This window comes from Mustela nigripes, chromosome 14, assembly GCF_022355385.1.
Source record: "Mustela nigripes isolate SB6536 chromosome 14, MUSNIG.SB6536, whole genome shotgun sequence".
Taxonomy (NCBI): Eukaryota; Metazoa; Chordata; class Mammalia; order Carnivora; family Mustelidae; genus Mustela; species Mustela nigripes.
The window spans coordinates 54944129-54958497 of NC_081570.1; the positions used below are offsets into that span (position 1 = coordinate 54944129).

Here is a 14369-nt window from a genome sequence, read left to right on the forward strand (position 1 = left end):
AGACTGTTAGGTTCTTCCTAGCTCTGTTCTTTATAATTTGATCTCGGCCAAATTACTTATCTTCTTTGTGCCTCTTTCTTTCTCATCTATAAAATAGGAATAAAAATAGTACTTATTCATTGAGTTGTTGGAGATGTAAATTATACACACACACACACATACACACATACATATATATATATACAGATATATATGCATTTATATACTATAGAAGTACTATAAGTACTATATGGATGTTTGCTATTATTATCATTCTCCACAAGAAAAAAAAGCCAACTAGAATATTCAGGAAAAAATACAAAAGTTTCCAGTCAAATTCTCAATGTGAGGCAGACTAACATATAGCATTGCTTTTTGAGTAAGTGATGGAGAATAAGCAAAGGGATCCTTTGTCTTTACATTTTACTCATTGAGAAGAACAATAATCCTAGCACATTACTTTGTTCTGCAATGAATGATTATTTACAATGTCACAGTAACATAGATATTATTTATAGTTTTGAGTTTTAGAATTAACCTATAGACAAAACATGAGGGTGCCAACATAATTGCAAGTTGATACAATCATTGACCTCAATAATGTAAAAGTAAATATATACTTGACTTGGGGAAGAAGGTGTGGAGGAGAGTGGGAGAAAAGAATGGGACTGCTAAAATCTTCATCTTATGTAAAGGGGAATAGGAGTTAATGACTAAAGTTGAAACAAAAGAATAAATATTTAGATATTTTATAGGTGCAAAAGTTAACTATCAAAAATAAGAAAATGGAAAGAAAGAAGACAAAAGAAGAGAAAAAAAGAGAAGAGGAAAAAAAGGAAGGAAAAAATGGGGAGAAGTGTAGAGCAGTGTAAATAAGCTAATTTAAGTATATTTTACTGATTATTCAGTAGATAATATTTAAAGTAGATAAATAAAAAAATAGTAGTAGAAGCTCATTCTTTAAAATTATGGAGTTAATCATAAGAGAAATTAAAACCCTCCTAAAAGTTAAACATGGTTACCTTTAAAAAGGGAAAATTAGAACAAAAAGTACAGGATGGAAGTGCTTTGTGTTCTTATTAGCTTTTCTGTATTATTTAATTTTTAATATTCATATGGATATTTCAATTTAATTTTTAAAAATTAAAATGTTACATTTTTCTAAAAGATGGTAATAAATTTATTATTATGAGTAAACTTATGATGTTACAATATATATTTATTGAAATATTTTTTAAAAAATGTGAACCTAAATAAAACATGTAGTTGAGGATAAAATAGTCCAGACAATGGATGCTGTAAATCTTCTTAAAAATTATAAAAGGTGGCAATATGCAACAAAAATTATAATGTCATTAATTATGGTCCAAAGTATGTATTTCTTCATGTTTCATCCTCCATGTTAGCAATAATCAGGGTTAGTAATAAATTAATTAATACCTAGGAAACTCCTTTTTAAATTTTTTTTTATTTTTTAATTTATTTTTTATTTATTTTCAGCATAACAGTATTCATTATTTTTGTACCACACCCAGTGCTCCATGCAATCTGTGCCCTCTCTAATACCCACCACCTGGTACCCCAACCTCCCACCCCCTACCCCTTCAAAACCCTCAGATTGTTTTTCAGAGTCCTAAGAAACTCTTTTAAATGACTTTCCTTGCTGATTCTCTAGTTAACTTCTTTTTCTAGTATCCTGGATAAAACTTAATGAATATCCAAGGCATGCGCAGTGCTCAAGGCTAGTCAACTACTTTTCAAGATGCCCTTGAACCTCTGCTCAAATGGTTATCAAGAGTCAATACTGTTGTCAAATCACATTGTGTATTACTCTTCAATACTTCAATTATACTTAAGTAAAAAAAAAGAGTCAGTATTGTTGGTCCCAAACCTGTTTATGGTTAATTGTTACTGTAATTATATAATTTAAATAACCATAGCATGCTCAAAAAAAATGATCTTGGCTATACATGAAAAGATTACAAATGGATTTGTATTTTCATATTTTAAATTGAAATTAAATATTTAATTATGCTTGTAGAGTTTTTTATGATGTCCTGTTTTAACTGACTTTATGATAACTGTTATTCCTTATCATACTTGGTAAAAAATTTCTGCTGTATGGACTGTCAAGAGAATAATATATTATTTTCTGTATTATCTCTGTACATAAAGTTATAGTAATATCAAAGATAAAATCACCTTAAGACTTTATATTTTTAATCCTAAAATACATTTGAATTTGGGACTTACAGAAATATACATAAAATTGTCAGCACTAATCTGAATTTCTACCAAGTAACTGTTAAGTGGACAAATTAAACCTACCTCAGCTGTATCCTTAAGATAAAGGAAAGGTCTAAATGATCTTGATTTCAGATTTTCTTTCACAGGCTCTATAGAAACAAATACAATTACAAATGATATTTCCATACTATTTGACTACTTCTAACTATCAATAAACTATTTTTTCTACTTCTAGTAAACTTTTTAGTAATTTGATAAACTTAGGTGCTTGTGTTGCTTTATATTTATATTTTCAGAGCTAAATATATTCTATTTTGCTTTAAAAGTGAGTTTCTATTAACAGAATACAACTTTTGATTATTTACTTCTAGCTATTTATCAGAAACTATGGGAGGTCAGAACTATGACCTCAGAACACACGACAAAGTGCCATCTTCAGGGGGAAAAATGGATTTCTAAATAAAATGGAATCACACTAATTAAAGGAATCTTTTCACTCATTATTCCTATGAAGAGAGAAGTATTCCCCTCAAACTGAATCCCCCCCTAAACTCTAATTATGTATTAATCTGGATTATCCTTTAGTCAAGCATACAGACAGGTACAGACATTGGATTTAGATAGCCTGGGACCACCCCCTACATTTTTGTCTGTAAGTCCTGTAGCCTTGGGTTGAGTTATTTAACTTTGGTGAGCCTTAGTTTTCTCATTTGTTAAGGGGAAATAATGGCACTTACCTTAAAGCAGTGCTGTGAGGATTAACGGAGATAATTGATGTAACAAACTTAATAGGAGTATCTGGCATTCATTCAATCAATAATTATTTATTGATCACTTACTATGTGCCAAGTACTGGTGTTGGACTCACTTACGACCCATCACCCCTTCTTTCTTTTCTATTTCTCCCTTTTGGAATGAGAATGCCTATCCTGTGCTTGTCTGAGCTTTGCATTTTGCAAGTACACATATTGTTGGTTCCAGGGGTTTACAGGTAGAGAGGAATTTTGCATCAAGAGGAATCATACCTTGAGTCTCATCCATGTCTGATTTACATAATATTTAGATAAAACTCTGGATTTTAACAATAACATAAAAAGTCAGATGTCAGTAAAATAACTGAAGTGTTCTAAGATGCTTTTTTTTTTTTTGTCCAGAATGAGGGTAATACTAAATTCTAAAAGTCTAGATTGGGTAACTATTTACTATATGTTGGCTAACTGGACATAATAAAAAGATAATAGAATAAAAAAATTAAAAAAGAATAGAAACAGAGTATATAACTTCCAAATTAATAAATGGAAAAGTGAAACTTAAAAAATTCAATCCTAGAGAAAAACATGAGAAACAGGGGGGAAAAGCATAGAAATAAAAGAGCAAATAAAGAACAAAATAAGATGGTAAAATTAAATCCAAAGATATCAGCAATGACATTAAGTGCAAATGGACTAAGAGTTCCATTTCAAAGACAAAGATTACCACAGTAGGTTATTACATTTAATAGTATGATATTTACAAGAGATAAATCTAGATTACATTGTTAAAAGAGGGTATTAAAATGATGGGAAAAGATATACCATGTAATGGTAGCCAAAAGAAAGCTGGGATAGCTACAGTAATATTAGATAATAAGACAATTACTTTATAATTAAGAAGGGTTCGATTCACTAGATACATAATAATTTTAAATTTTATGTAATGGATAACATCACCTAAAGGATTAAAAAAAAAATCTATAAAGCAAAATTTGACACTACAAGGAAAAATGCAAGTCTGAAATTTCTCACAAACTATCAGAAGAGCAAACAGAAAAATCAATAAGGATATAAAAGAGTTGAAAAATACGGGCTACAAATTTGACTTAAAAGACATATTCAGAGCACTGTACTCAACTACTGTAGGATATACATTATTTTCAAGCACATACAGAGCATTTACAATTAACCATATAGTGAATGACAAACACACATTAATTACATAGGACTGAAATCATATGGACTGTATCCTCAAACAACCATGGAATTGTGCTAAAAAGCTATAGTCAAAAGGATAATTAGAAAAACCTCAAATAGGGGCACCTGGGTGGTTCAGTCATTGGGTGTCTGCCTTGGGCTCAGGTCAAGATCCCAGGGTCGTGGGATCAAGCCCTGCATTGGGCTCCCTGCTCAGTGGGAAGCCTGCTTCCCCCTTTCCCACTTCCCCTGTTTGTGTTCCCCTCTCTTGCTGTGCCTCTCTCTGTCAAATAATAAAATCTTTAAAAAAAAAAAAAAAAGAAAGAAAGAAAGAAAGAAAGAAAAGCCTCAAATAGGGACGCCTAGATGGCTCAGTTGGTTAAGCACCTGCTTTCGGCTTAGGTCATGATCCCAAGATCCTGGGATCAAGTCTCCCAACGGGGCCCCTGCTCAGCAGGGAGCCTCTTTCTCCCTTTGCCTGCTTCTCCCCCTGCTTGTGCTCACTCACTCTGACAAATAAAAAAAAATCTTAATAAAAAAAAAGATAAGTCTCAAGTACTTTGAGTGGAGACATATACTTCTAAATAACTAATGGGTAAGAGAAAAAAAATCATAATGGAAAATAAAATATCCATGATATTCTCAGAGAACAAAATTAGAAGACTTGCTCTACAAGATTCAAGGGTTATTTTAAGCTACATATATTAATGTGATACGGCATTAATGGTAAATAGACAAATAATGAAACAGAATAAGAGTTCCAGAGCAAAGAGCCCAGAGCACTAGAGAAAGAATAGCCTTTTAAATTACATGCTGAGATACCTATATTTGACCCTTACCTCACTCAAAATTTAATCCTGGGTAGAGTTTAGGCCTAAATATAAAAAGAAGAACTAAAGTCTTTTCTAAGATAACTAGGAGAAGGTCTTCATGACCACAGAGTAGAGAAACATTTCTTAAATATGGAACAAAAAATACTTATCAAATGGGGGAAAGATCTGGTATATTTAAAGTCAAAGAATTTCATCAAAAAGACACCATAGAATGAAAAAAAGAGAGAGAGAAAAGGGAAGATATTCATGATATATAAAACCAACAAAAAACTAGTGAGTAGAATATATAAAGAAATCAATGAGAAAAGGACAAAAACCTACTTTTAAAATGAGCTAAGGGGCACATGCGTGGCTCAGTTGGTTAAGTGTCTGATTCTAGCTCTGGTCAAGAGCTCAGGATCCTGGGATCAAGAGCCACTTCAGGCTCCGTGCTCAGCAGGGAGTCTACTTCTTTCTCTCCCTCTGCCCCTCCCCCTGCTTATGCACACACACTCTCTTTCTCTCAAATAAATAAATAAAATTTTGGAAATAAAATGAGCTGAAGCTCAAATGATTTCTACAAGTGTAAGTTTAATTGATCCATAGTGTTATGAAGAAGTTCTCAAACTTAGTGGTAATCATGGAAGTGTAAATTAAAACATAATCATATACTAGTATGTGCACCAAAATAAAAATCAATTAATTCTGAATGTTAGCAAGAAAGCAGAACAAAAAGAACCCTCACAAATCTGATGGGAGTACAGATTGGTACAACTACTTTGGAAAGTTTGCCAGTATTTATTATAGTTGAGGATAAGTACACTTGGCAATATAAATCCTGGATATACACTCTCAAGAAGTTTTAACATGTATACAGCAGGATGCATAAACAAGAATGTTCATTCAGCATTGTAATGGCTGACAAACCAAAAACCCAAAATTTCAACAGTAGAATAGATAAACTGTGATATACAGTTGATCCTTGAATGACCTAGGTTTGAACTACATGAGTCCATTTATCCATGGATTTTTTTGATACAGTACAGTACTATAAATGCATTTTCTCTTCCTTATGATTTTCTTAATAACATTTTTTCTTTAGCATATTTTATTATAAGAATATAGCATATAATAATACATACACAAAATATGTGTTTATATTATTAGAAAGGTTTCTGGTCAACAGTAGGTTATTAAGTTTTGGGGGAAATCAAAAGTTATATGCAGATTTTTGACTGTGCAATGGAGTCAGTGCCTCTAACCCCCATGTTGTTCAAGGGTCAATTGTACACTATTTTAATGATAGAGAAGATAAATTAAGAGGAGAGACTGAAGAGTGATAGAGCAGAAAAACAAGATACATGGGATCCAAGATCCCAACGAGGAGAGTTTTAAGGAAGAGGGAGTGATCAACCAACTATATTTGTGTTGAAAAGTGGAAGAAAATGAAAACAGAGAAATATTTGTACTTTGCAACGGAGATCTTCAGTACTCTTGATCAGAGTAACTTCAGTAGAATGGTGGAAACAAAAACCAGACTGAAGTTGTCTGAAGTTTGAAGAAAAGCTGAGGAAGTAGAGACAGTGTATACAAACAAATCCTTTGAGAATTTAAATGATTAAGTGTTTCAGAGAAATGAGGCAGTATATGGCAAGGTGGAGTCAAGGAGCCTCAGTCCAAGGGGTCAATGAGAATGATTCTTTGAATCCTTGAATTGAATGGTTCTTTGATAATCCCAGAGAAAGAAAAACAAAGGCAACACAAAACTCAAATTCTCTGAAGACCTGCAGCATGAGTTCCTAGCTTACAGATTCCTTAAATTTCAAAGAAAGATCCTTTACTTTACAGTTTCTATAAAATAAGTTTTTATTAAGCAAGATGTCCATACTTGATTTCTTTTTTTAACAGTAACAAGAAAACTCTAAGGGTTGACCTGAAAGGAAACTTAGATATTTTCTTTCTAGAAAAATAAACATTAAAATTTATTCTTGATTTGTGACTTGTATAAATTGCCCATTCTGGTATTAAACATCACTTCCTCTTAGCAAATTCTCCTTTTTGACTCACTGAAATCTCTCATGCTGTCGTTATGAGCCCTATACTTTCAACCAATTTCTTTCAACAGAGACATCAAATTTTCAAGAACTTTTAAGACACACATTAATAAATAACAAAATAACAAAAAATAAATAAAATAACAAATAAAATAAAATAAAAGCACTCATTAATAAACTAAAGGAGAAGTAAATATGTTACACAGAGCATTACCTATTGACTTACTTTCTTGATTTTTTATATTTGTTGGTACAAAGTGTGATCTTAAATTTAACTTTTTGAAATCACTCTTTCTAGGTTCAGGTTCATTTTTGAAGAAGACATACCTAGAAAACATAAAATTAATCTAAATTAAAATAATCAGAAAAATCTATGAAACTAATCTAAAAAAATAAATTTGGAGAAATGTGGTTAAGTCCCAGTAATATAGATTAGATGTCATTGTATTAATAATACTACAATACAAAATGTAAAAGGATGGGACTAACCTGGAGATAAAAATATTGGTAATAATCACTTGAAGTACCGACAGATAGGAAACTGTTGTTGTCATAGGATTGGGGTAACTCTAGAAAACTATAGTTCATAAGCTGATTAACCTTTTAAAAATATGCTAGAAATTCATTAAATATTAGAGACATTGTCAGACCTGAGTTAAAGTCATGGGACACAGAGTTATGGTCAGCTCAGATACCAGAATAGTAGACCAGATAGGATGACACCACTTATTTATTGTAAAGGGCATTTTCCCCACTAAATCCTTGAACTGGCTATTGATGGTATGTAATAAAGTAAATAAAGTTATAATAACAAAATATTACATAATTCATATTTTGGACCACTAAATGCTGTGACTCAGTCATTCAATCGCAGAAACTCACCTTCAGTTGATATCTAATCTCAGATCTTTAAATATTACCTATAGACTGATGTCTCTCAGTTTTATAATTATAATTTATAATTTATAATCCCTCAAACTCTTCCCTGAGCTTCAGATTTATATATCCAACTGCTACATGACTTCTGCCGTTAGGTATATTGCACATTGCACTGTTAGGTATATTGCACTCAAACATAACACATTGAAACCCAAATCCTTGCTTTTGCTTCCTTCCCAATCTGTTCCTCTTTGAGGCTTCCCCAGCTCCATTCAACCAGAAGCTTAGGCCAAAACTTGACAATGTATTTGATTTCTCTTTCTCTCATTCCCCATTCTCGACTGTTGAGAAATCTCACGGGATCTTTCTTTGAAACACATCCCAAATCCAACTACTACTTTCCTCATTACTTCTATCCTAGTCCAAGACACCTTCACCTCCCATCCAAGCTACTTCCATATGTCTCTTGCCTGCTGTTGGCTCTCTCTGCTACCACTCATCCCCTACAGTCTATTCCCCGTGCAACTATGGTGGCAGCCATAAAATATGAATATGAGTGATAGTTCTCTGTTCTCTCCCATTGTTTCCTACTAGACTCAAATAAATTTCAAAATTCTCACTCCAAGACAGAACTGTCTCCCCATTGCTCATGTTTCTAAGTAAAGGAACTTCCATTGAATGCCCCTTTAGGGCTCTCTCTGTGCATACACAACCCCCCACCTTCACATTGAAGCAGAATGAATTTTTCCAGCTTTTTGGTTTAATGAGAAAGGAACTTAAGCTCCCACTTAAGAACCTTGGTATTTGCTCGTCCCTCTGCCTGCAATATTCTTCCCCTGGCTACTGCCAAAGTTTACTTCCTTAAGTTGTAAGAGAATTTTGTTAAGACTCTACTCAAATTTCCATGTCTTTAGAAAGATCTTTTCTGTCCCCTTCTCTAAAATAGTAATCCCTATCAATCTTAATTCCTTTAACTTACTATATTTTTCTTCATAGCATTTATCACTAGTGGGTTTATATTATACATTCATTTGTTCATTTAGTTTAATATCTGTCTCCTCATCTTATCTTAAAATGTAAATTGAAAGTTTGCTTTGCTCACTGTTGTATACCCAGCACCTAGAGCAGTAACTGACATGTAGTAAGTACATGTGTAATAACATGTTGAGTACACAAACTGTTCTGGTAAATTTTTATTAAACTTTCTTATAATCTTATAATTTCCAATGAGATTTTATTTTATTCTCTTTGGATTTTTCTTTAAATAATCATTTAATCTTCATAAAATGATTTATCTGTTCTTTTAAAAATACTTAATATTTTTGTCTTATGTTATTTAACATCACTGGCAAGGACTTCTAGAATAGTGCAGTTTAGTGAGACTGGGCATCCTTCTGCTTCCAATTTAAATGGGAATGTGTCAAGTGTTACACCCTAAGGATGATGTTGGCTATACAGTCTTGTTAAGGAGATCATTTTTTTAGCCATATCTTACTAAATCATTTTTCAAATACATTTCCAGAATATATAGAGGTGTTTTTAGATATGAATTTCCGTATGGTGAACTAAAGAGTGTGGACTTTGGAGTTGGGGCTTACTTTGCATCTCAACTCTATGTGAACTTCTGCAGAACACTGATATCCTCTGAATTTCAGTCCTTCACAGGCCAAATGCAGGTAATAGGTACTTCATAGAGTTAGTATAAGAATTATGTAAAATAAAGTTTAGAAAGTCCTTAGCCAGTATTTGTGACATAGTAAGAGGCCAATGAATAGTACTTTTTAAACTTTTTATTATTCCTGAAATTTACTCCACTGAGTCACAGTAGAGTAATACTTATTTAGTACAGTGTTAGATTTTACTTTGTTAATACAGTAAGTTATTGAAAGGCACTATCCTGTTGTTTCAGAGAGGGTGACCAGATGATTTTTTACCCACAGCTGAGTAAAAAGTAACAATAAAGAGTCTGCATTCTTCAAAGACGCACCAACATTTGGGGCTAGACATTCCCCTCTTCTCCCAAGTAGCAGAAAACTGTAGTGGGGAGGGGGGGTATACCAGAATTATGTCATTAACCTCATAGAGTCTGCAGTAGCTTTTCCTTCTCTTTTCAGTGTTCAAGGGAGCAGGGAGGCTTGGGGTTTCCTAAGGAATTACTTATAAAGACAGACTTTTTCAAAAGGTAGAGTTTGCTGTCTCATTCTTCAGCTGCACACCTGTTAGCACACTTGCTGATTTGCCCTACGTTTAGCTATATAAAAACAAATTTGGAAGGTGGAATGGGAGGAGAAATCAGAGCACACTGCATCCCATTGTTTTGCATGGCAAGGATGCTTGAGTTTCTGAAGGGGGAAAATGGACACTGAGATTCTAACTAGGTTTGGGTCATTTTGCTGGTACCGCATGCAGATTGCTGACTGCCAAGTTAGTGATCCTTAGCAAAAGAGGCTATGACATATACTGGAGGTGGAAGAGTTGAGGATGAATCTGAAGAGGTGTGGCTGAAGGAGGCTCTCTTTGGTTAGGGAACTGGTCTCTCTGAGGAACTATCACCCATGTCTCCTTAAAGAGTTAGGGTTTTCATTTTGTTTTGTTTTGTTTTTGTCTTCTTCCAACTGTAAGGATTGCAATTTTTTGAGGGCAAGCACTATGTCAAATATAGAAATTCTGAGGTTCCTCTTCCTTTGGGACAAACACCATCTCCCACACCACCACCAAATGCCTAACACAGTGTTACTATATAAGCACACAGGAAAAGCTTTTTTTTTTTTTTCCAATTGAAATATAGTTGAACTATAATAATGTATTTGTTTTATGTATACAACATAATTATTTGAAATATGGTATATATTGTGAAATGATCACCACAATAAATCTAGTTAATATCCATCACCATATCACATAGTCACAAACTTCTTTCTTATGATGAGAACTTTTAAGATCTATTCCCTTAGCAACTTTCAATGTGCAATGCAGTATTTTTTACTATAGCCACCATGTAGTACATTACATCCTCAGGACATTTATTTATCTTATAAACTGTCCACCCATTTCACCAGGAAGGCTCTTTGTGACTAGTGTTGCCTGGAAGATGACAAATAAGAAAGAAGAGGATAGCAGTAGCTAGGTTAAGTAAGCAGCGCTGTTCTTTCCTTCTCTCCCCTCTCTCACTCCTATACAGGGGTGGAGGAGGAGGGTGTGGTGCTGGTAAATATTTAATAACCTTTTTACTCCAAGTGTAGTTTCAACATGTATGTTGATTGACATTTTCATTTACCTTAATGAATAACGTGAAAGTAAAACAATAAAGACATATCTTAGAATTTCATTCATTCCTTAATGGCACAAGCTACTTTCTTTTTGCTGAACCAGACAATAATTTTTGAATTCTAGGATATATCTTCAATTTTGTGTGCTATTCATAGTGTAATGGCTACAGCACGACCCACTTTTTTTTTTTTTAAGATTTTATTTTATTTTATTTGACAGAGAGAAAGAGAGATCACAAGCAGGCAGAGAGAAAGGGGGAAGCAGGCTCCCTGCTGAGCAGAGAGGCCAATGTGGTGCTAGATCCCAGGACCCTGAGAGATCATGACCTGAGCCGAGGGCAGAGGCTTAACCCACTGAGCCACCCAGGCGCCCCCAAGACATACTTGTAAGTTTAATCTTCATCAACATTTTCTCCCTCACTTTCCCCCACTGTCTTAAATTTAGTCAAATAACAAATCAAGCCCCCCCTTTTGTACTGTTTAATTCCTGTAGTGTAAATACACCCATGGCTGATTTCAAGATACTGATGGGACATCACTGAATGAGCAATTAAAAAGAAATGTGTAGTAACATGATATTATATAAGAGTTCCGCCATATGGATACAATAGATGTAAATTATTTCAGCCACAGGTAATAGTAACATATAGTAAAATAATTAGGGATGGGTTTTGAGTATTGACTTTGTTTTTACTTTGTCATTGAATTTTTAGCTTACATAGTTTAACAATAATAACTTAACTATCTCATAGAATTCTGAAAACTCAACAGTTAGTTCTAACAAACTGGTAAGAGCTGACTTTAGCACATTTTCCTATACTAGAAGCACAAAAGATTATGAGAAGGAAGAGCGGGAGGTGAGCTAGGAAAACTACACTCACCTCCCACTCACTGGCTGTACTCCTTTTCCACTTCAGCTCCTGCAGGGTCAATAGACTGGCTAGACAGTGGAAGGGAAAGCCTCAGCTAGCATGTGGAATCAAAATACTAAATTAGATTGACTTTTAATAACCAAAAGCGATCAGAATGAAATTGGAGAAATATAAAAACTGTTTTACGTTCCTGAGTTGAGAATAAGCAAATGAAACAATTAAGCTAATATTTTACTTTAGGTTTTAAAAACTATATTCGTAAGTGAGATTTAGAATGGTTTTATGTTCTTGTAGTCAGACTTGAAGATCAAAGACATCTTTTTAAAAAGAACTGAAAGTATTCCATTTTTGTCTATGCTCAGAAACCATTTAAATAATTCTTTTTTTTTTTTAAGATTTTATTTATTTATTTCAGAGAGAGAGAGAGAGAGAGAGAGAGCGAGCTCCAAAGCAGGCAAAGGAGCACAGGGAGAGGGAAACTCCCCTCTGAGCCAAGAGCCTGATGTGGGCCTTGATCCCATGAACCTGAGATCCCATGAACCAAAGGCAGCCACTTAACTGACTAAGCCACCCAGGTGCCTATTAAATAATTCTTTGAAACTTTGAAGAAATAGACCTCTGACACGGCTTCAAGATGATGGTTTTTTTTTTTTTTTAAGATTTTTATTTATTTATTTGACAGACAGAGATCACAAGTAGGCAAAGAGGCAGGCAGCGAGAGAGGAAGGGAAGCAGGCTTCCCACTGAGCAGAGAGCCCGATGCGGGGCTCAATCCCAGGACCCTAGGATCATGACCTGAGCTGAAGGCAGAGGCTTTAACCCACTGAGCCACCCATGTGCCCCAAGATGATAGTTTTGTAAAAGATAGTTATTTGACTATTTCTCAAAATTTCATAGTTATTAATTTACTTATGTCTTCATTTTCTTTTCTTTTTAATTTGACAGACAGAGATCACAAGTAGCCAGAGAGGCAGGCAGAGAGAGAGGAAGGGAAGCAGGCTCCCTGCTGAGCAGAGTGCCGGATGCGGGTGATACCAGGACCCTGGGATCATGACCTGTGCCGAAGGCAGAGGCTTTAACCCACTGAGCCACCCAGGTTCTCCTATGTCTTCATTTTCTTGCTGAGGCTCTTTATCCATTTATACTTCTCCAGATTATTCATTATTACACCCATGTTTCAAAGCAGCATAGTTATACAAAGAACTCATTATAATTATTTTAATTTCTTCTATATTCATAGTTCTGTAGGTTTTCATTCATTACAGATACTGTGCCTTTATGTTGCCTATTTTTCCTCTTCAATTTCTCAAATTATGGTCATTTTAATATTCTTCGGGGAGGTGTTAGACATGCTAATTTTGTAAAATGCTTTTAAAAGTTCAGTATGCTTATGAGAGGAAAGCCAAAAGTTGGTTGAAGTACTAGGAAATGATGGGTTTTTTATTTTTATTTTTTTGTCTCTCAATAAATGCATGCTTAACATGATTTAGAAGAAATAAATCAAACCAAATGCTAGATATTTGGTTAATAAGATTAATTATACACAAACTCTGTCCTCGAGTGATCATGATTTTCTTTTCTAGTTTACATAATCCCTTGTCATATTGTTTTATTTCTTTTTAAAAACTTTATTATATGGATTAATTTTGTGAATTTAGTTGAGGAATAACCTAAATTATAAATCCTAATACCTAGAAGCAGATAGCCTTATAGAGTAGACAAAATGGGTACATACACAGGGTCCTTCTAAGCCCACAGGGACCTGGATACAGTGCTCTCCTTCTCACTGAATAATAAGCCCAAAGTATTTTTATCACTCAGTTTGTAAAGGAATAGGGGGGTGGGGTGCCACAGTTTCTGTCATTATATCTCCAGACTTCTTTCCTAAAAGTAGGTGCAAAGAACTGTGAAAGTTCTGAGATTTGACCCTACTTACAAGCTAACAAATTAGCCTACCACAGTTTCATCTATGCTTGTGAAATAGACTCCTGAGTCAGAGGCAAGGGTCAATTATCTTACAGTTTCACTTATTTGTGGAGCATAACAAATAGCATGGAGGACAAGGGGAGATGGAGAGGAGAAGGGAGTTGAGGGAAATTGGAAGGGGATGTGTACCATGAGAGACTCTGGACACTGAAAAACAATCTGAGGGTTTTGAAGGGGCAGGGGGTGGGAAGTTGGGGGAACTAGGTGGTAGGTATTAGAAAGGCACGGATTGCATGGAGCACTGGGTGTGGTGCAAAAACAATGAATACTGTTACACTGAAAAGAAATAAATATATTTTTTAAAAAGCCGAATTATGGCTCA

The 14369-nt window shown here is 34.2% G+C and overlaps 1 protein-coding gene across 1 annotated transcript in view; it reads right to left on the reverse strand.

Moving 5' to 3' along the window:
- Positions 1 to 14369, reverse strand: part of C14H1orf141 (chromosome 14 C1orf141 homolog) — a 41795-nt gene that overhangs the window by 16334 nt on the left and 11092 nt on the right. The window contains exons 3-4 of the mRNA XM_059377092.1: positions 7256 to 7368; positions 2308 to 2375 (exon numbers count right to left, since the gene is read on the reverse strand). Of these exons, the coding sequence (XP_059233075.1) occupies positions 2308 to 2375; positions 7256 to 7368 (181 nt within the window). The remainder of the gene's footprint in view (positions 1 to 2307; positions 2376 to 7255; positions 7369 to 14369) is intronic.